The sequence below is a fragment of the Rhinatrema bivittatum genome, chromosome 7 (genome assembly GCF_901001135.1).
Source record: "Rhinatrema bivittatum chromosome 7, aRhiBiv1.1, whole genome shotgun sequence".
Taxonomy (NCBI): domain Eukaryota; kingdom Metazoa; phylum Chordata; class Amphibia; order Gymnophiona; family Rhinatrematidae; genus Rhinatrema; species Rhinatrema bivittatum.
This window is the reverse complement of record NC_042621.1, coordinates 224,158,281-224,182,012: the sequence shown is the minus strand read 5'-3', so window position 1 is coordinate 224,182,012 and position 23,732 is coordinate 224,158,281. Positions and strand designations below refer to the sequence as shown.

Here is a 23,732-nt window from a genome sequence, read left to right as displayed (position 1 = left end):
CTCTATGCAGCCAAGTATCTTTCTGGCTTTTACCATCACTTTATCCATCTGTTTAGCTACCTAAAGATCATCAGATACAATTACCACCAGATCCTGCTCTTCCTTTGTGCTTAGAAGAATTTTACCTCCAATACTGTACCTTTCCCTTGGGTTTTTCATTTAAGGGCATTACTCTTCATTTTTTAGCATTGAATCTTAGCTGCTAGACCTTAGACCATTCCTCAATCTTTGTTAGATTCCGTCTCATGTTTTCCACACCTTCCTGGCTGTCCACCCGGTTACAGATTTTGGTTTCATCAGCAAAAAGACAAATCTTTTCGTTTTGCTCACAAAAATATTGAAAAGAATTGGTCCAAGGACCAATCCCCCAGGCACATCACTAGTAACACCCCCCTCCTCAGAGAAAACTCCATTTACCACTATCCTTGATCACCTCCCACTCAGCCAGTTTCTAACCCAGTCAGTCACTCTAGGATCCATACCAAGGGTACACAATTTATTTATAAGTCTTCTGTACAGAACAGTATCAAAGGCCTTGCTGAAATCTAAGTACACTGCATCTAGTGCTGTCCCTTGATCCAACTCTCTGGTCATCCAATCAAAGAAGCTGATCAGATTTGTCTGACAAGATTTACCTCTGGTAAAAATCATGCTGCCTCAGATCTTGCAATCTAAATTGCACTAGTCTTCGTTTTAGCAGCAATTTCATTAGTTTGCTCATCACAGAGCTTTGGCAGAGAAACAATTAGGCTTATTTGTAGCCACAGCAACGTATGGTAATAATTAGGAGACACAGCTGAGGTGAATTACAGAGGCCTACTGCAAAAAAATTAGTGTCTGTCTTAAGAGGGAGACAGAGGTCACTCAGACCCAGAGGCAGAGATACCCACAGCCTTCTGTTAGGGATTTTGAATCTGCAGGAGGTACAGTTGGAAAGGTATTAAATGGGGAATTGGGCTGACCTATGCAACAATCCATGTACCTACTGGGGCAGTCCTGCTAGTATCTCAGGAAATAAACTGAAAGTTATATGTATGAAGTAAATACTGATGCTTGGAATAAAGTTACTTTACTGCAAGTGGCTGGCTCTGAGCTGTGTGTTTGAGAACTGATAGTAGAGCCCAGACAGCGACCTGTGACAATCTTCGCCCCAAATGCTTAGCTCTACAATCCTTACCACTCTTTCAGAGATCCCCTGTGCTTATCCCATGCTTTCTTGAATTCAGATACTGTCCTTGTCTCCACCACCTTCACTGGAAGGCTGATCTATGCATTCACTACCATCTCTGTAAAGAAATTTCCTTAGATTACTCCTGAGTCTACCCCCTTTCATTCACATCCCATGACCCCTCATTCCAGAGCCTTTTTTCTTTGAAAGAGGCCTGTCTCCTGTGCATCAACACCTGGAGGCATTTAAGTGTCTCTATATAATCTCCCCTATCCCACCTTTCCTCTAAGATATACATGTTTAGATCTAAGTGTCCCTAAATGCTTTAGAATGAAAACCACTGAACATTTTAATAGCCACTCTCTAGAAGGACTCCATGTGGTTTGTATTTTTATTTATAGAGTTTTATATACCTTCGTTCAGTATTGCCATCACAACGGTTTACAAAGGTTTTTACATTGGGTTAACATGATTAAAGATTTTACGTAGGTGAGTTGTGGAGGTCGGAAAGGTTATATGATACAAGGTAATATGATATAAAGGTTATATGATACAAGAGGTGTGGTGTTAATTATTGAAGGGGGTGGGTTTCTTGTAATAGGCTGGTAGAAAAATCCAATGTAATGAGGATATTTTTCAAGGGTAACAAGGGTAAATGTATAGAACAAAAGTATAATATAAAACATAGGTATATTATAAACATAGCTTATATTCTAGAAGAAACAAAGGTTAAATTATAAGGCATGTGCAAGTAACGAATATTTGGGAAGCTATTTTGGGTAGTGTCATAACTTTGGTGTGTCAAATTGGTTGATCATGGAGGGTTTCAAAACACTTCGGTGATGCAGAAGAAAGGGGTGAAATGTATAGTTGCTCAGTTCAGTCGGTAGTGTGCTTGTCTTTCTGACGGGGAAAGGTCTGTCATAATGTGTAGCAGGAAGGATATGGTAATTTCAGTGTGAGTCTTGGTAGGCTTTGGTGAAAAGCCATGTTTTAAGTTCTTTCTTGAAGGTTTTCAGGCTGGGTTTTAGTCTTAGTTCAGTCGGTAGTGTGTTCCAGAGTTTGGGGCTAGCGAGGGAGATTGCTCGGTTGCCTGTAAGAGGAAAGTTGTGTGGATCGGCGGGGAGGAATTCATAGACCTTTGTTGGCAGAGCGCAGGTTTCTGTGTGGTTCGTGGGGTTTAATCTCTTCGCTTAACCAGTTGGTTCATTTCTCATGTATCTGTTTGTGTACAATGGTTAATATTTTGTATTCGATTTGGTATTTAATTGGAAGCCAGTGCAGGGATGTCAGAATTGGGGTTATGTGTTCGTGGTTTTTTTGTTCCAGTTAGGAGTCTGGCTGCTGAATTTTGTAGAATTTGGAGGAGACGAATACTTGAGAGGGGTAGACCGAGTAGTAGAGAATTGCAGTAGTCGAGAATGGAGAGAATGAGTAGTTGTAATATTGTTCTGAAATCCTTGGGGCTTAGAAAGGGTTTTATTTTAGTTGTGATGTGATTTTTAAAGGATAATTTGCTGTCGATGATGACTCCAAGATATTCTTTTGAAGATGGGGGCTCCAGCATTCCAAATGAGATTTTACCTCCTTTTTTCTGCTGACCACTCCTCTCCCTAATCACCCAACCACCTTTCTGACTTCTGCTTTATCCACCTATTTGACCACATTAAAGATCACCAGATAGTATCATCCCTGATTCAGCTGTTATTTTGTGCACAGAAGAATTTCACAAATTCTTGTCTGTTAATAGCCATTCAATTCATCACAGTTTTGAAGACAAGTTTGCACATTTTTCACCTCCATTCTATTATCAAAATTGTAATGCAACCCATGACATTTTGTCTTTGCTTCAAAATAAGTCGATCCAAGTCATCATAGGGGATATGTAGCTTTGTGCCATAGAGACTTACTCCAATGTAGAAATTCTCAGCATAGCTTCTCATATGTCACAGAGTACAAAGGGTGGCCAACTTTTCCACAGAGCTGAACTGAACACTTGACATCTGGGGGGAGGAGTCAGAAGGCATTGCTCCCCTCCCTCTCATTTGCATACATTTTCCCACTGCCCCTGATCCATACTGAGGCCCCCAGTTCCTGCTTTTATGTTTTCTCCTTCTCAAATGCCCACGTTCTTTTTCTCACACACACACACATTCTCTCTCTCCCCTACTCATTCACATCCATACTCTCTCTCGCCCTCTCATACAAACATTTCTCTCTTCCACTTTCTCCCGCTCTCACATTCCATCCCTCGTTTTTTTTCCCTGATTGGGGCACTGCCCATGTCTCAAACAGAGACGGGGAGAAAAGGGCAGGGGAAACTGAAGAATAGAGAAATACTGCCGCTGCCCCTCCCCCCAGCAACAGGTTAACGTTATCTGGAGGGATGCTGCAGCTGGACTCTGAATAGGAGGATGGCAGTGCACAGGCTGAGTGCAGCATAGCAAGGCAGCGTGTGCAGCTAGCAGGCAATAGCGCAGACAGCCACAGCTGTGGCACCAGTACCATCAGTGAGGACTCGCAGGGCCAGAGGGGGATGTCTCCATCTGTCAGGTCTCCCACTCTTTCTGTTCCTGAACCAGCTGTGTGCAGTGGTGAGCCAGCAGTGCGCTCCAACTTGGGCAAAAAAATGAAGCAAGCAGGTGGGCTGTAGGTGGGCTTTGCAGTCCAGTTGCCAGAGTTTCTAGAGCCATTACAATAAAACCAGGTAAGCCACCGGCTAGAGCAGCAGTTCCCAACAGGTGCGTCAGGACACACTAGTGTATTGTAAAGTCCCAGGAGGTGGGTCGCAGAGTCAGCAGAAGACTGATCTTTCCTCATCAGGCTGGGCAGGAGTTGGCAGACTTCTCTTTTATTGGGTGTGACTGGAAGCTGCTTGTTTCCTTCTCCTCTTCCTGGACAGTGGAAGGTTGTTCCTTCATCCTTATCAGAGCGCGAAATCACCAACTCCTGTTCATATGGGCCTGGCAAGACACCAACTTTTATCTTCTTCTGCCTGGCAGTGAGACTGCTGATGCTCTCGTCACCACATGGGGCATGGATGTGAAAGCAGGAGCATAAAGGGAGAAAGGTGCCTCATCTTCCTCTCCTCAATGCTTCTTGCCCTCATCTGCTGCTTATTAAGAGGGAAGGAGACTCTGGATTGGACTGAAATCTTTTCTGCTGGCAGGGAGCCAGGAGGGGAGGGGGGGGGAGGAATGGACCGGGCAGGAAGACGTGGGAAGATAGGAGTTCAAGACTCTGCTGGGCAGGAAGAGAGATGGAGGTGTGAGGCTGTTGGTTTGGGAGGATAGGGGAGCAGGGAATGGGGGATGATGAGCAGGAAGGGATAGGAAAGAGGTGGTCAGAGGTATTCTGAGTAGGAAAGGGCAGAAGAGTTGAACAGGGGAAAGAGGGAGCACGGGGAAGAAGATGTGGGGTGTGGTGTCGAATGGTAGACAGGGATATGAGCATGAGAAGGGTTGATTGAGTAGTTGGGAGAAGTGAGGAGTGATGGGGTCATGGAGGGGAGTAACTGGATACAAAGGCCATACTATGTCAGTTTTGAGAATATTTTATCTCTTTGAAATTTGCTTAGAGTAGAAAGAAATATATTTTTGTTTCTAGTCTCCAGTTTTGCACTGCATGCAGAATGTGATCTTGGGGTTTACATTCCAGGTTTTGTTGCCACATTTGTAATTTGTGGTCTTTTATTCTAAATTAGGTGAAGGCAGGTCTGTCTGTATGTGACCGAGATAAGGTACTTTACTAGAGGTTTGTATCAGCCTTATTTGTTGTATTTTCTCAATATTATATTGCATTGGCGGTGAACTACTGCATTTTCATGGATAGTGCTATTGCTGTTTCATTTCTTGGAGTTAGTGCTGCTGAGGTATGGCAGGTTTGATAGACATGTACAGAGTGGGGTTTGTTTGTATTATTTTACATTGCACCTGGTAGTAGAAGGAGTTTGTGATGCTGTTACTAAGATGACACCAGAATCAGAATATCTTTTTTGTATGGTGAATTGTACAGGGAAATTCTTAGTTCTGCTCTGCCCCCATTGTTAGGAAGTGGGCGATTGCTGTGGATGCAGAGCATATGTTTATATTAAGTCCCATGATGATGGGTTCAGCGAGTCACGCATGTGAACATCATCTCTCTTAGTTGTGTCCTAATAGAAAAAGAAAAAAAAAAAGGTTGAGAACCAGTGGGCTAGAGAGGAGACGGGATGCAGCAAGGTTGGTGAATAAAGGAACTGAGCTGTGTCAAGAAGAGGAAAAGATGGAAAATGCACACCCCTGGACAGGCAAGGGCAAGGCATGCGATTCTCCTCTCTCTTCTGCAACTGCATCAACATGACAAGGCAAACAGAAGGCAGCTGATTAGTGTTACGGTAGCAAGGCCACCTGCTTCCACTGCTCATTGGCTACTGGGCTGGCTCAACACAGACCAGGCCTTGCTGACCAGAGTGTTGTAACCGGACACTGTCCAACAAGCTGTAAAAGCAGGCTGTCTGGTTCATTACTGGTCAGTTTGTCACCCTAGAATAGAAGCTTACATGAATTTAAAAAGAAAAAAAATTTGGTCAAATAGTCCACTTCCAAAAAGGAATGATCAGCTGTACAATCAAAACCTTAAATGTAATAATACAAATGGAAGACTTTAAACATGCTAAAAGATATATTTAAAATGATTGCATTACCAGCCTTAGGGAGGATTTTTTTTTATTATTTAATTGCAAAAGCTGATGCAGAACCTCTATTTATGCTATCGATGGCTCATGTATATTAGCATCATTAAATGGTTTTTATACTGGTCCAAAAAAAAAAAAAAAAATCACAACCCGCAATGCATTCAGTTTAAACTCAGAGATGTCTGAGCTCTTTGTATTTATATTACTACCCTACTTGGACACGCCAAAGATATTCTCACCACATTATTAAAATACATTGTAAATTGCACATGCAGAGATACATTTTATTCATGGCTGTGCTAGTATAGGAAGAATCAGAACAATTGTTTCCCCAATTCAATAAAATTTTTTTAGACATATTATCAAGCCAAACCCATTATATTAGGCACTACCAGCACGAGAATGCCGTAACTGCCTTACCTATAATCATTGGTTTGAGTCCAAAATAGCATAAACATATAGGGCCGGATTTTCAAAAGGTCCAGCGACACGTGTAAGTCCCTTTACAAAAGGGGCGGTCCGGGGGCGTGGCCAGAGGCCTCTGCACGGCTGCTGGGCCGGTGCGCACAACTTACTTCAGCCCCAGGGCTGAAGTAAGTTTAAAAAAAAAAAAAGAAAGCAACAAAGGTTGGGGGAGGGGGGTAAGGAAGTTCCCTCTGAGGCCGCTCCGATTTTGAAGCAGCCTGGGAGGGAACAGGGAAAGGCAGTGGGGCTCCGATAGGGCTCGGCGCATGCAAGGGGGTGTGCAATTGTGCACGATGAGCCCGGATTTTATAACATGCACCTGCCTGCATGTTAAAAAAAAATGGGCGTACATGTGCGCGCGTATGTTTTAAAATCCGGCCCATATTGTTTTTAAACATTTCCTGGCTACTCCAGCCCCCAAGTTCAATTCCCTTGTTTTATGTAACTTTGCTTCGGCTCTCGTTTGGTTAATTAGTTAATCCCCTAAGTTCCATGTAAACCGGCCTGATATGAATCCCTTCATGAAGACCGGTATAGAAATATTTTAAATAAATAAATAAAAATAAATAAAATAAAAATGTACTTCTATATTTAATAAACTTTCTTCTGTTCCCGAGATGGTTTAAACTGCACCTGTGTGTTCAAATGGTTCAACTGTACCCTCTTGCCACAAATCAAAGCGATTACTGCAATCCCAATGCATCAGATGTACTCTTCTCACATATCAGTTTATTCATTTATTTATGAGTATTTAAACCGCCTCTGGAGCCAAAGAAACTTTATTTAATATCTAAGTGAATTTTTATTTGCATAGGAATAAAAACAATTTTAAAAAATACTGTGTATGCTTGTATCATTTTGGACTGAGACTGATGATTCTAAGTAAGGCCATGAAGGCGGGAGGGCCTCATATGATGATCTCGGCTTGATAGCACATGTAAAATATTTAGACTGAATTGGGAAAGCAATTGTTGTGATTATTCATTTCCTTTTTGGTCCTTTTACTGACACTTGAATGTGAGTCATTTGTGTTAGTACAGAACCATGTCAGTCAGATGGCGAGGACAAGAAGAGAAGCTGAGCAAGCAGCGGGTGGGGCGAGGGGCAAAAATGCTACCAGAATATATAGGATAAAATACAGAGGATATTCAGGGTGAGGACACAAGGATAAAGCCAGAGACTGAGTAAGGTCTGTGTGCGCACGGTAGTCGTGAGAGGTATATCTTTATATTGTGTCATAGAACACTCTACACACAAATCTGGTAAAGCAAAAAACAAAAAAAAAAAACTTAGTTTACTAAATGTTGTAAATATAATAAATCAGCAAAGTAATATCAACATTAAATACAGTATCACAGTAAGCTGTACATAAATCAATACAAATAAATAGGAGATAGACAGAACATTAATCAAAGAATAATAAAGAACAAAAGGACGAACACCTCGCTTGTATGCCCTCCTTTTATATAAGCCAGTGTTCAAAGGAAATCTGGAGGACTTTACGGGCCTGGAGACTCTGAAGAAAGAACCAGCTATCCCGCTCTCTGTTCCTCCTCACCTCATCTATTTCAAATAAGCAAATGCTATGTCTTGCATATCCCTCTCTGCACCTTAGGTGCTTCAATTTGCACTTTTGCCCAGGAAGGCATTTCAGTACCAGTCCTTTGATATCCCATTTGGTAAGGAGCATCAGTTGTTTAACTTATTATCAGCTCATTGGTATGGGTAACAGTGTTAAGAATTTGAACTTCCCATGTTATAAGAAATACCAAATGTCATGGCCTTTGATGTTCCCAGGGACACCCCTACTCTTTATCAGCACATTGGCGCCAGGAAGTCTCAGGAATGAGGGAAAAAATGGTACTAGTGTCATGTCTTTGTACCATCCCTGCACTCAAATCACATTGATTCAGTCATTGGAGTCTGTTCTTATCCATAGCTGTCTATTCACATTACAACGTTTCCAGAGATCTAACTAGCTTGCCTAAAATTATCCTTGCACACACTATGAAATTGCAGTAGGTAGGGAAAACCAGAAGACATCTTGAGCTTTTTATCTGCTAGCAACCAACTTCTGTTTTTAGGAACTTCCTTGGTGAGAACCACAATAACTAAATTCTATTCCTAAGTCCAGCCCCTACAAAAGATGGTCAGGCTCTAGAATGCTGCAGAGGTAGCAATCACATTCCTGTAGACAAAGAGAGACTCAGGAGTTACTCATCAACATAAATATTGGGATGCCCCAAAACTGTACTCGTGTTGAGCATGAGAGCAAAGCAGGCAGCACCCGCACTCAGAGGGCAGACACTGCAGTGCCCTAGTCATATTAAGATAATGGTGAAGATGGGGGAAGAACAAAGAAAATTAAAACAGGTTAGCTGTGTGTGAAGGCCATAACCCTGGAAACTCTCCTTAACGAGAATGTGGCAACAGTGCCTCTACCTTCCCGTGATTGTGCAATGGCAGCCATTGGCAGGAGATCTGCATAATTAGCTTAATAGTGCATATATATTACAATCTGCCACAGAATCAACATTCCTGAAAGCTTTAACACCTCTAAATTCAATCCTCTGAACAGCTGCCTGCCTTCAGTTTCAGCTCTCTCTCTGCTCCTGATCCAGGCCCGCCCCTTGCAAAGAGCCTACAGAGAATGGTCTTCTGTTGTTCCTTTTCACCCCAACCCCATTCTTCCTGTTCTGAAGTGGAGGTGAGATGGTGAAGTTGGCACTGGACAGAGAAAGCAGATGCTTGATTCCTCAAAGATCAATTAAATCCTTATCAAAACCAAAGATGATTTTGATTTAATTCCTGGTTGGAGTGATATTCCTCATGAAGATTTTCATCTTTATACAGATTCTTGACCCTGCATGTGTGGCCAATCATTCACCCACTGCTAGTGTCAAGTGTCACTGCTAGTACAAGTTCCAACTTGTACTAATTCAACCTCTTTGTTTGTGTCTATTACCATGTGTCCAATATACATGCACATATCTTCCGGTGTAATTAACAACACAACAAACTGCTGATGCTGAGGGCATTTTCAGCATATATAACCTCCTACTCTGAAAGACAAGGACTTTCTCATGACAATATAAAAAAAGATGATTGGATTCAATTCAGAACAAAAGTGACTTTTACAGGAAAAAGTTTGGAACATGTTATTTTGATAAATTGATTTTTCTACATTATTTGTATAGTTTAACTATTGTTTAAAAAATAAATATGAATGGTTTTCAATAAAGTAATAGGCTTTTTCTGCCTAGCCAGAGGTATAAAACTTTATGCAAAATTATGCAAATTTGCCACATAATTGTCACAGAATCTTGAATAATCCACGGCTCAATGGCAATAACATTCTCAACCAAAGAAGTTGCAGCTTCTCCTTTGAAGTTTTAGAAATCCAGTTCATATTAAATTTTAATACATCCTTTATAAAAGGATGAAAAAAAAATTTCAGTTCCTTCATCCTAAACCTTTCCTTCTGCCATGTGTAAATGTTTGGGACATGGGGAATTCACTTACAGGTTTTTGCAATGTGTGTGCCTCATGTAACTACAGTTGTATTTTAGGTTCCAATACATTTATTGCATTTATATACCATCATTCTGTGACTAATCATAATGGCTTACAAGGAATAATATATTAAAATCAATATCATAAAATTACAATAAGGTAAATTGTAAAATACATCAAAAAGGACTAAAACTAAAAGTTGGAGATAATTACAATAAACAAATACAAAATCATAAAATGACATAAAAACAGAAAAAAGAAATACAAAGAAATAAAAGCAAATAAAAGCCTCAATCCTGGATATTCTATGACCATCATATTCCTTAATATTACCTCTCAGCTTTCTGCCTGTTTCTATCTAGGTAGGACATACCTTCCAAATTGACCTATTTTTGGGTAGGCACTAATTTCTGAAAGTAAAATGTGCGGCTTGGTTGCACATTTTATTTATTTATTTTATTTAAATTCTTTTAATATACCGATGCTCAAGACCAAGTCTTATCGTACCGGTTTACAATATAACTAGGGGGAAAAACCAATTAACAACGATATAGAAAGCAAAGTTACAAAAAACAGGGAGCATAAACATGGGCGTCAGAAGAGAAGAAGAAGAAGATCAGACGAGTACAATTGGAGAGCCATGTAACAAAATAGTCAGCGAACAATTGATTACATATAGAGTATCTGAATTTTTTACAGGAAGAATTGTCCTAGGCAGTTTCTAGCACAAAATTCTGTGGGTGACGGATCAGAGGAGGTAAAAACAGGGGGGGGGCAGGGGAAGTGCAGGGACCGGTGCAGAGGGACGGGGAATCGCGCGGGAATAACTAATAGGGCCATCAACATGCATTTGCATGTTGCGGGCACTATTAGTTTCGGGGGGGGGGGGGGGGGGGAGTTGGCCGCACATTTTTATCGCACTATTACCTCTTGTTGAATAAGGGGTAAAGCTAGCGCGTCAAACGCGCGTCCAAACTCGGATTAACAGCGCGCTCCACCGGAGCGCACTGTACTGTATCGGCCTGTGTGGTAATAAATCTCACATTCTTTTATCTCCTGTTTCTTATGCTTTAAATTGGACAACTGTGATGGCCTGTATTAGCGACTACCGAAGCATTTGTCATAAGGGAACGAATGACATTCCACTACATTCGCTTGTTTTACTGGTTAAGGAAATGTATGATGCTAGGCATGCTGTCTCCCTAATTGTAATTCCTTGACATCTTGGGTCCCAGTAGCACCTATGTTTCTTCCTACAGTGCTTAATCATAAAATACACCGTCATAAAAGTGCTACTGATCAGGAGGCTGTCAATTGGGATCCCTTGGCATATACAGAGAGGGATGGTCTTATTGCAGCCTCTGCCCTTATTTCTGGAGCTGGGCATAGCAGGACCACCTCACCACTAGTATTCTGCGTCTACAGGCAATTTGAGAGAGTTTTAATACTACTGTTGAGGCCTTAAAACAATCTGCCCTTCAGTTACGTGATATTACTGAAACCCTTCAGGATCACAGTTTTGCTTTGGATTTGCTCCTGTTATCCCAAGGTACACATTTCTCCATACCAGGGCCTGGAACCAGATTTTTCTGCATCCCAGGCAGATAAACAGAATTATGCCTCTCCCATGTCTGCTCTGACAAAGCACATTCTCCGTTAGCAACTAGGGCACAGCTCTCCTTATAGAGGTGGCAGCTTCAGCAACACACCTCTCTCTCTCTCCCCCCCCCCCTCACCCCATTCTCAATATTCCCTTTCTCCCCCTCCCCTGTATCCCCCACTTTACTGTGTGTCCTGAATCCTAATTCTCCTCTACTCCTTGCCCTGCATCCTCCCAATCCTCTCTATGCTGAGTCAGGACTGGATTTAAGATTGCGGCATCCATAGGCAGATGACTGGGGGTAGGGGGATTTTGCACCCAGAATTTAAACAGCAGCAGGGGGAGTCCCCACTTGTAGATGCCTTCAGAATTTGAGCAGGGCTGGATTTAGGAAGATGCAACATAGGCTCTCTTTCTCCTCCACTCCGTGCCCTAGGTCCTCCTCCCAACACTACTTGTCTTGCATTCCTCTTTCACCCTTACCTGCCCCAGCAGCGAGAGTCTCCTCTCTCCCACCACCTAGGCTGACCCACTGCCCAGTTCTGAACCAGACAGTCCAGTTTTCCCATCAGTTGTACGGTGTCCGATTGCAAGTGTAACAGGACACTATAAAACCCGGTCGGGCAGCAAGTAAAGTTTAAAACTAGCCTGGCCGGGCTGGAGGCAAATCAGATTAAGTGTAGCTCTGGGCTTGGTGCACCAGTCAGTGGCATGCTCCGGTTTCAGGCAGCTGCTCGAGATGACAAAGAGGAGAAGAGGAGTTGCGCATGCTCAGGCTGCAAAACGTATGTGTCAGAAAGGAGTGAAGTATGGGGGCCATGGCCCCACCAACGTTTGGCCATCAAGCAGCTACGGCAACTCCACTCTGCTGCTTCTGTTACCTAACTGGCAAGAAGTGCCCAGTGCTCTGCTCCTCCCTCTTTCCTGCAACTTGCTCGCCACAGAAGTTATGTCTTAAAGACTTAACTTCTGCCACAAGGAAATTTTGAAAAACCAGCAGCAAAACCTGTGGGCCCTTTTTGCTACCCGACCTCTTTTCTCTGCTCACCGCCTCCAGGAGCTTCGTTCTGTTGCAGCTGCCGTCGCTGCTCCGGGCCGTGGGACCTGCCTTCACTTCTCTGCTGTCATGGGACCTTCCGTTGCCTCTCTTTCTGCTGCTGCCTACCACCAAACCTGCACTGCGCTTCTGCTGCCCTCAGCAATTTTTCCAGAGAGACCCAGGTGAGGGAATCACAAGGGCAGGTATTTGTGAAAGGTGGTGGACAGATGATGGGGAGGAGTATGAGAGCTTGGCGTAGGGGGCAGGAGTGAAAGAGAGCAAGAAGCGGGATGGGAACAGGGGGGGAAGGAGCTGGTGATAGAGGAGAGAGGAGGGCTGGCTGGAGAATGCACAAGGTGCGATGTGGTCCTGGTGATGGTTCCAAGAACAGAGCTGGAGGTGAAGGTGAGGGTGAAGGTGAGGCTCTGGAGAAGGAGCATGGATTTACAGAATTGTAAGAGGAGAATGATCCTGGGGCGGTGTTTCTCTGGGTTATAGTGACACCTTTCACTGGACTGATTTAGGAATCATCAAAATCCAGTTGGTGGCAGTGAACGTGTGAAGGAGAGAGCAGGAACGTGTATGAGTGGGAGACAGTGCGCATGTGAGAGAATGAACATGTCTGTATATAAAATCGAGAAGTTAAGAGTTTGTTGTGGATTAGTGGTGGTGGGAGCATGGTTCACAATCTCTGAGTGACTGAAAACCATGTTCTTCTCCCCCCCCCCCCCCCAATTCCTCATGTGTCCAGTTCTGGTCTGTGAAAAAAAGTTGGCAACCGTACCACCACCACCCCCTGCCCAGCAGCAAGAGTCCCCTTCTCCTCCACCATTCAGCCCCCTCTCTTTTTTTGCCCCCCTAATCTACTGCACAGTAGCAGTCCCTTCTTTGGCTTTTTTTTTTTTTTTATACATGTGCCAAGAGGCAGTTTCCTCTCCTTTCCCTCTTTCTGACCCTCCTATACTCCTCAGGCTGCAGTGGCAGCAGCAATAGCTGAAGAAGCTTAAACTCAACACAAGGCCAGTGAGCCATGAGGCAGCCCCTCCTACCTTTCTCCGGCACAAGCTTATTCATTGCAGTATCCTGAAGACACGAGTGGCTGGGGGGTCCCCCCGGAACAGATCTGGGAACCACATCCCAAGGTCCTTCATCTTGTGCAATCCTCCTCAATTAAATGTTCAGGCTCATCCTGAGATTTTATAATTAAACTCAACTATCATGTCCATACCATAACCCTTCCCAGAACAATCCCATAATTGGACATCATATTGTTTAATGTTACACTCTGTTTTGCAAAATATGTGTTTCAAAAAAAACATGTCACAATGTCTGAGGACTGTGTTTTGGGTTTTTTTTAAAATACTGAAAAAAAGAAAAAAAAATGTCCACCCCAAGAAATCTCTTTTAATTGATAAATTTAGATATTCATACTACATTAATTGAAGGTAATCTCTGAAATGGCTGGGTGGGCTGAACTGGAACTTTTTCCTTTTACTGCTCACCATAGAAAAAAAACCTACATTCTAATTACATTGTCACATCAGTTACAGGGACAGAGTCCCTCCAGGTACTTTCAGGCCGATGTAATACCGTGCGCTGCGGCCAGCGCACGGCTCAACACCCAATCAGATGCACATCCATAACTCCTCCCATGCAAAACAGGAATTAGCATGTCCAATTGAGCACAGCTAATAGCGCTCATCACATGTAAAGTACATGTAGATGAGGCTGGCGTAAAGGTCTGCTGCGCTCAAGGGCTCATTGTAAAAAAAAAAAAAAAAACCAAAAAAAAAACACCCCAAGCTTTCTGTGATCCCTCCTACTAATATCATGGAAATACGAGTATTTTTTTTCATAATTTAGAATCTTGGAAAAATAAATAAATAAATAAATCTGGGAAAAAAAAAATTTCTGGGCACCCATTATACACCCACACATGGTCCAGGCCGTGTATATTGGGTGTAGCAGGAGAAAACGGATACTCATATCAAGCATCCGTTTCCTAATCCGCACTGACAGCTACCTTTCCCGGGCGCCCGATATGGAGGAGGTGCTAGGAATGCCCAGTTTCCCCAGCGCCTCCTTTTTACCACGGCAGCCAAATTTAAATATTAAAATCGGGTGCCTGGGAGAGGTGGATTGGCGTGCGTTAGGAGATCGGGCATTCAATCATGAGTGCCTTATTTACGTGCACCGATATTGCATTGGCCTGTCTGAGAAGTAAACACAAAAACTCCGCAGCCTTTATAGCAAGCCTGCCATACCAACACAGCATTACCTCCCAGAACTCAAACAACCCTGCATGGAAAGGCAACACTGCAAATATTCCACTTAGGCCTAAAAGACCAATACACCTTTTAGTGGGAAAACAGAACAAGCTGGACTACTACAGATCCCTAGGCAGAACACTGTCTCCATCACACATATAGAACACAGACAGCCCCTCACCAAATACGGAATAAGGGATCACAAATTAGAAATACAAGTGTGTGTAGATAAAAAAAAACAAAAACAACCCACTGAATTCTTCTTTGTTCTGCTATCCTCTCCAGTTCCTCCCATTCTGTTCATGGAAGATACGGTAAGGGGGAGGGGGGGGGCACAAGAGAGGAGAAGGGGCTGGATTAGGGAGGGTGTTTTCTTTGCTTTGCACTGTGCTCTGTCTACTTCAGGTTCACATCCACCCCCATCCAGTTCCTTGTATGCTGCCTGGGAGGGGTGGGGCTGGAGTAAGGAGCAGAGGGCTGATCTCTGCTGCACTGGCCATTAGTCATCGGAGCAGGGCCTTATATGCTTATGCCCGTAGGTAAAATGCCTCCTTGGACTTGACAACTGGGGCAGCCAGCCCCGCCCCCAGTCCTGCTCCATACATAAAACCTTTTGCAGTTATAGAAATATATATAAAAACCAAATTCTTAAATGAACATATGTAAGTGAATACAGATTAAAATAAAGGGCTCAGTGTTACTAGAATGAAAGGAAGTAGAGAAAAAAAAAATAAGAACTACTTCTACATCCCCAGAAGGCATGAAACAGGTAATTTCACACCCAGGCTGCCTGACTACTCCCTAAATGCTCATATTTTAGATCAGGCAACTTCATATAGCTTCAGAATAGATTTTAAAAAATGACATAAGAATGCAGCAAGGCCATGATGACAATAAAAATGGTATCCTTGTGTAATTCAGATGTATACAATGTCACTTGGAGGTGCTCTATAAAAACCCTTTCTACAGAAAATAAAATGTAAGAATACAGTACTAGCAATTTTTAGGGAGCTGATGGACAGACACTATTAAAGCTAATCCACTTAAAAAAAACAGATTTCTTTCCAATATGCTACATGCATAAAGACAGGCAAACCACACGTAAATGAGGGACTTTTTTAACATGGCTCTGACCAAGTTCTCATCCTGGGAACACAGACTGTTAAACAACTTGATCATTTCATTTGGCCATTCAATTGACAATTACCGGTATGCCCTTCTTGGTAGCTCACTGCATTAGTTAGGGGTATATCTTCATTGGGGCACTGGGCAGTCTCATAGTAACGACGGCCGAAAGAGACCAAAATGGTCCATCCAGCCTGCCCAGCAAGCTTCTTATGGTAGTATCGGCCATACTGTGCAGTTTACCCCCTTATCCTGGGAGGATATAATTTTTTTTTTTTACTTCTGGAACATAGGAGGAACCACTGCCCAGGAATTAAAAGGTCAAGAGTCTCCCTTATCTCCTTACATTCCTATAGAGAATACTTCAAACTTGTAACTAGAATTGTTTAAAAATGGAACTGAAATGTTTTTACATAATCACACTTTTAAAGTTTGCTTTGGGAAAAAAAAAAACCCCGATTTCCTGTTTTATGCTGATGTTCTGGCATAACATTCTCAAAGGATACAGGAAAAAATGTCATCTGCGGTCTATTTTCAAAGCCAGCTGCTTCAGCCAAATCAACCCTGCAGTGTTTATCACCAAGGCTCAGACAGCCCCATGGACAAAGTAATTTGTGATTAAATGGAAAGTTATGCAGGAAAAATAAGTACTCCAGAACAATGCAAGTTGAAAGCTGTTCACATCAGGATGTATGTTTTAGAGTTATGAGAAAAAAAAAGGTTTAAGAGGACTAATCAGGGTTTTTGTTTGGCGAGCATTTTTATGTACATCCTGTTGAAACAAACTAGCAACTAAATTAATCTTAACACAATTCTTCCAAAGCAAGGGAAATGAGCAAAAAAAAAAAGTAAATTAAAAAAAAAAGTGTCCTTTCATCTAGATCTAAGATGCAAATGAACTTTAAGTTCACACCATTAAGCTAATGGAAAATATCACTGACTTCAGCGAGCACCAGATTCAAAACAGCCTGTATTCTTGCCAAATCTGGATACGATCATAAAAAAGTATGCACAAACAGCAGTGCGGCAGCAGCAAGAGGCTTCCAAGCAGACAGACGTGACCTGCATGGAGAGCCCATGGTTAAAATGCAAACTTCAATTACTATGGACACCAGATTTTTTTCTGGTTTGTTTTTTTGTTTTGTTTTTTTTACCTACAGCCTCACTAACCTGCATTAGTGAGAGGATTTATTACAAAGCTTGGTAATAAGTCACAGAAGGGGGCCAGATGTTGGCTTAAATATTGGTTTTATAAGAAGCAAAGCTGAAGATAGCGAGTCTTGAAATGGTGGAAGCCACCAGTGTTAGATTTTGGGCATGCTTGGCTAGATATGGGGGGGGGGGGGGGCAGTGGTGGGAATAGGGTTGAAAGGACAGGCAAGAGACTAGAAAAGGGGGAGGAATGTTGGGTTGCAATGCACACAGGATTTTTTTATATGAGCATCTACCCAAGGTGGAGGAATTTCAATTGGACAAACTGGATGGACCATTTTTGTCTTTAATCAGCTGTTATTTAGTGTTACTTATATTATATTGCCACAATTCAGAACCAAAAATACATCTACAGCTGCGCATGTGTTATTTGCCACATGAGAGAAAACACCAAGGGCTGACTACCTCCAGATATTTACACAGCTCAAGAATTCTGCCGAACTGAGGCAACTCTTTAGAGACTCACAAAAGCTCTCTTCCACAATAACTAGAAAATTCCATAAACGTTTCTGTCAATTCATCTCAAAATCTATCTAGACAGAGCATGTTTTGACACTCCAGGGGCTCTCAGCCCCGTCGGGTTCCAGCATAAATATGCATAAGAGATTTGCAGCCAATACATATTCATTTTCAATATCCTGAAAACCTGACTGGCAAGGTGAGTCCCAGCTCTGGGCTGTTCCGGACAATGGCATCCCCCGAGCCAAGGCTACAAACCGTGCGAATTGCAATGAACACTGCAGGGATGGATGTGGTCAAAACAGGCTCTCCAAAAGCACCCAACTCACCCCAGTTTTGAATTAACTAGATTAGAACATTTTAAGCATTAAAACAGCTTTCATTGCACACAATTAATTAATCTTCATTAGATTTACTATAATGAACAATTGCTAAACTATTTTACCTCAGTCTCTGGCGGGTTTCTAAATCCCCACATTTCACTGGTTTCTTGTGTATACCGACTCCATTTCTACGTTACAGATATTTAGCAAAACAAGGACTAGATACTTTAGTGGTGTGGTTGCATAAGTTACATATATACGATTAAAACAGAAGTATCCTTATATTTACATTAAATAGAATACACTTCTGTCACTCTACTAATCTGTTTATCTTTCTACATCCAAATCAAGGTGAAATCAATCAGTCTCCTAATCACAGTAGCTCAAGATGTTTTTACTAGCTTTCCAAAGTTCTATTCCACTCATCCAATCCATGCAGAATTAACCAAGGATCAGCTTGTCCGAATGCTGCCTACATAATTCCAGTTATATTGTCACACTTATAATTTATGAATTTAGGAAGGAAAAAAAACCCAAAACACTTTCACAGATCGATTAAAAAACAATATATATATATATATATATATATACCGCGGTGCCCTTGTCAGTTCAACAACTCCAAGTTAGAGACCTGAACTCCACCCAGATCCCTCTCCATAGCTTAGCCACCCTAAGTAGTTCTGAGAAAAGTCAAAAGATATTGCCAAATTCAACATAAGCAGTCGCGATTCAGAGGATTTTTTACTCCCGATTATTAAGTTAATGTACATTTAGGACCATGGTCACGGAACACAAATATGAAATTGGCTTTCCGTCAGGGCTGGCAAAAAAAAAAAAAAAAGAGTAAGGAGCCCTTCCTTACCTTTAAAGACGATGGTAGTAATTGGGTCAGGTTTCCCCAGTTTATTTTTAGGGATATTCGCGGCGGATTCTACAATTATTCGGAGCATGGCTGCGGAAGGTGGAAGAGCCGGCCGGAGAGAACGGAGAGCACGGCAGTCTGAGGTGGGAAGGTGCGGAGCGAGTGCCCTGCCAGCGATGGGCTGCAAACTCCGGCCAGACGACTGCGCCCTCTGCTGGGGACACGAGGGGGCTGCAGCACCCCTGACTGAAGGCTATAGAATTACAAGAGCTGAAAGCCGACACCCCGAGCTCTGACGCCGCTCCACAGGTTCCAGCCTGTAATTTACTAAGCCCTCGAGAAGCCTCAGAGCAGGCATAAAGAGGAGTTTCCAGTCTATCGCAAAACTCCTGCAGACACACAGTCGGCCATCGCAGAGGTCTTTTTGTTTAATAATAAAACGTAAATGTAGTTAACAGTACAAGCTGGTACACGTTACATCTATTTTATCGGTGCTATCCGAACTTGATTATTTCTCTCAATTCGCAAAAGTTTTTTTGTTTTGGTTTTTTTTTTTTAATTTTCACTAAAGCCCCGTGTGCGCCTATTAAACGTGATTACCTGGCAGCAAGAAAGAGAACGAAAGTGCTCCCCTGCCAACTCCTTCAAGCAGAGCCGGCTTCCCTCTGAATGTTAAAACTGTCTGTTTTCAAAGAAAAACTTCAGGCAGTCGTCTGCTTGACCTGACATTTACTCCACAAATAATGAAAGGAGGCCCATTTTGCACGGACCACGTTAGGCTAAATGTAGAACGCAGACCCTCTCCTCTACACCCCAGAAGGCGTTCTCTTAATCAGACAGCGACCTTCGTAGAGAGAGAAAGCAAAATAATTGCTTGGCTTAGTTAAACGGGGGGGGGGGGGGGGGGGGGGGTTGAAGCTGACCTTGACACGATTTCAAAGGCCATGTAGATCACTACTGACAAATCATTTCCCAAGACAGAAAATGCCAGAAATCCCTTGGCAAAAAGGGTCCCATAATGACATAAAGAAAATATAGTTATAATAAATGGACTTCACAACAACTGAAAATAATATACATTCAATATGTTCTAGAACTTCTGAAACTGTGCGAAATAGAAATTGTCATCCATTTTGCTTTATTCAAGACATCTGGTCGGATAAACTGCCGTTCCAAACCCTTTCTTCCCCTTTTTGGTCTACAGACAAGTGACCACAATTTTGTTATATACAAAAATGTTTCTATAAGAAGAGTTGACTATGAGGGGTACGTTTATTGGACTATTCAGTTTAAAGCATTCACAAATTAGAAAATTCTTGTGTCATAATATATTGAACATCAACATAAAAGATCACATTACTAAAGAGATTTTGATATTTTGGGTCCAGGAAAATGCCAGGTACAGCTAAGCCTAAAAAGGCCACAAATGAAGCAAACAAAAAAAAAATTATTTAAAAAAAACCCCAAAACCATAAAATTGAGACTAATCAATAGCAATTGCTATATAATACAATTATGACCACTGAAAGTTAAAAATGTGTCTTGTCTGTATAATCAGTCCTACACCAGCAGAAGACATAAATCAGCTGGAGGCAGTAGCACAGCTGGTGTAGAAGTTGGGTTTAAATCCCCTCCCGCCCAATTGTTCTACAACCGAATCTTATCCCCATTCTGTATATGTACATTTGTCTCTAATATCACCAGGAGTAATATCTGCTATGTGTCCACCCACACCTTAGAGTTGCCTGCATTTCACATAAAGGGCCACAGGGAGCACACTGCCGTAAAGGACCAATGTCTTTTTTTTTTTTAACAATCTCTTTATTGCAGTGAAAGAGGTATACACAACACTTGCCCGAGGATCCAGTAATATACATCACAATAAATTTTCCCAGAGACATAGATCATAACTAAATACAGTTGCATCCAAACCCCCCCCCCCCAAGGCAAGTTTGTTTATCCCCCATTCAGACCCAGCCTTATCTTTCACACCAGTCACCCACTCTACCATCCTGAATCTGCAGAAATTCCCCAATGTAGTGTATACTAAAAAGTTCTATAGTATACATGTTTCACTTTTTTCCCCACACTAAAAAATACCCACTTTAGGCTCGCATAGCTTTAGGATCAACAACAGATTTCTGTTTTAACATCTCCAGTAAAGAGTGAGTAGCCATCAAGTTCTAATTGGAGCCATCTCATCCTTCCATGAGAAAAAAATCACTTTTTTTGCTATAGTAAAGGTGACACTCAAAAATGTTGTGCTTCCAGTCGATCAACTCTTATCCCATTCAAACAAATTAAGATTAATCATTTTGCCAGCGCAATCAAGAGAGAACCCCATAATTCTTCCAAGAAACTCTAAGATTTGTACCCACTTTGAATACATATTCAGCACATCTCACAGCTTCAGCGGCAGGGGGGATGAAGAAAAGAGGATCTATATTCAGACAACAACCAACAAGGACTAAATTGCACAGGCTGGGTAAACAAATAAGCATGGGAGTAGCTTGCTTATTGTGGCGGTTACTACCCCTTACTACTTGGCTTGATACTTCACTTTGATGCAGCTCCAGCACTGATCTCTACATCAATGGTGGGGGTGGAAGGAAATTAGAACCAAAAAGTTACCAATAAGGGCCTTTGAACCAAAAAATTACCAATAAGGGCCCTGAACTCAGCTTTCAGAGTAACAGATAAGTATGAGAAAAACAAGTGTGAAAGCTTGCTGGGCAGACTGGATGTGCCGTTTGGTCTTCTTCTGCTGTCATTTCTATGTTTCTGTATCAAAAGGGCTACATTTTATGACATTCCAAAAATGTAACAGAGATCCCCTTTGTGAATTTTACATGTGAGACATTTCCGAATCCCACAGACCTATCCACATCCCCTTTTCCAGCATAAGATAAATATGATGCAGAACTCTAAATTGAACTTCTCTAAGACTCACTGCTTTCAAATACCTAAATCAGCACCTACACACCACTACCATATCTTCAATTAGTGTTGCGACCATTGCTGCTCGGAGTCCTCACTCCGCCTTCTTTACCTCTGTGGCGACTCCCTCCGGGTCTGATGGACGGCTGGCTGCTGCAGCGTCTCCATGCCGTCTCCCTCCGGCGTTCCCAGACTGGCTCGACATTGCAGATCCACCATGTTACCTGAAGACCTAGGGCGCGCGCGCTGATTGAAGTACCAGCAAGAGCGCAAACCTCAGGGGCATCCCCCTGAGATGACATCATCCGCTTCCAATATTTAAATGTCTCTATTTCACTATCTAACTGAGTTAGCAAGGGGACTCGCTTCGGCTGTCCAAGCTACTCTGCCTCCTCGGACTTACCAGAGGTACCTGCTCCTCGGGGGCCTCGTTCTTTTTCTTTACTTTCAGATTACAGATAGGAACCGGTACTCGCTCCTCGAGGGCCCATGTTCCTGGGCACTCTGAAGATTCTCTACTGGTTGGAAGCTATCGCTGCTACAAACAATTGTGAGTTACCATCGCTCTCTCAGAGCTTTCCCTGGAACCAGGTACTCGCTCCTCGAGGGCCTAAACCTTTCCAGCTCCTGAGCTTCCTTGAGACCTTATGTGAGTTTAGTATTCTAGTTCTGTTCATGAACTCTGCCTACTCACTTTCTACAGTTTCTCAACAGCTCAGCCATCCTGGATCGCTGTTCCACTACCTGAGGGACTACAGCCCTGCCAGGCATATCAGCTCACTACTGCCATCTCTGGTGGTTTCAACAACCTGTTTATTTATTTTTTTAAATGTATTTATTTTATTTAAAAACTCTTCTATACCGTCGTTAAGTTAGATAACCATCACAACGGTTTACAGAAAGGCACGATAAAGAAAATTACAAGTGGTATAGATTACAAATTAAACATGTGCCATCATAGTACAGTAACATATTTTAGAACGATAAGCTATGTGTTTAAGTTAAACCTATATGTTGTTTAGGAAACTGTTAAGCGGTTCAAATCTAACATTAATATGCATTTGTAGGTTAAAAACAAGAACTAATGTGTGTCTGTCTCCATACTCAAGCCTAGCCGGTGGTCCCTCTCGGGATATCCTCCTGGGGATCCACCCACAACTATATCAGATTCATTACAGATTGCTACTCCTTAGCAAGACAATATCTGAGACTCTACAAGATTGCTGACCCCTCCTTCTTTAGGAGACATTAATAATAGATTGCTACTCCGCAGTCTAACTAACAGCAGATTTACATCAGATTGCTAATTCCCTGCTCTATTACAGAGCTTTCCTAACAATTAGTATATCCATCTGCTGGTCTGCTTCCCAAAGTCCAGACAATTTGACAAGGTGCTCTTTTGCAAGAGATGTCTTTAGAAAAGGGACCCAAATACCAATTTTATTAAATTTCGGAAGAATTTTCATAAATGTCTCTTCATCCTCGGAAAAAGAATAGTAATGCATCTGTAAACAGCCATAAAAATACTTAGCGGCTAAAGACCAATTCTCTTGCAACTGCTGTTAGGAATATAAGCAGTTCATCTCTGAATCAATCAGTTACCTCAGACAACACAGCCCATTCTTCTTCCAGCTATGAAAAATTGAGTTTTCCAACCCTTTGGGAAACTCTCTATTCCCTACAAACAGGAACAAGGAAACACCACCACTCTTATATATAAGCACCTTCCACCATTTCCATGCCTTCTATAGTGCAATAAACCAAAAACTAGAAAGGTGCAACCCACACACAACCTGCTTCGGGCAATGCAAATGGTTAATTAATTTGTGAGGCTACGTCTACTCTTCCATCAACCCATCTAATTCAAGTTTACTTTGTCCTGAAACATGCTCTTGGATGTAACTGAATAGACAAGCCACATTATAAACACGCAAATCCGGTAAGGCTAACCCCCACACTGCTACTTATCGATGCATAATACATCCAATCTGAGCCTATGTAGCATTCGTGCCTGTTCTCGCCCTCGCTCCACCCTCTCTACCTTTGTGGCAACTCCCTTCAGGTCTGCCAGTCAGATGCTGCCCCGG

The 23,732-nt window shown here is 42.3% G+C and overlaps 1 protein-coding gene across 1 annotated transcript in view; it reads right to left on the bottom strand.

Annotated features, from left to right (window-relative positions):
* Positions 1-18,886, bottom strand: part of MYOF (myoferlin) — a 386,224-nt gene extending 367,338 nt beyond the window's left edge. Inside the window, 1 exon segment of the mRNA XM_029609901.1 lies at positions 18,709-18,886. Within this exon segment, the coding sequence (XP_029465761.1) occupies positions 18,709-18,796 (88 nt within the window). The 5' untranslated portion in view covers positions 18,797-18,886.
* Positions 18,887-23,732: the final 4,846 nt, after the last annotated feature.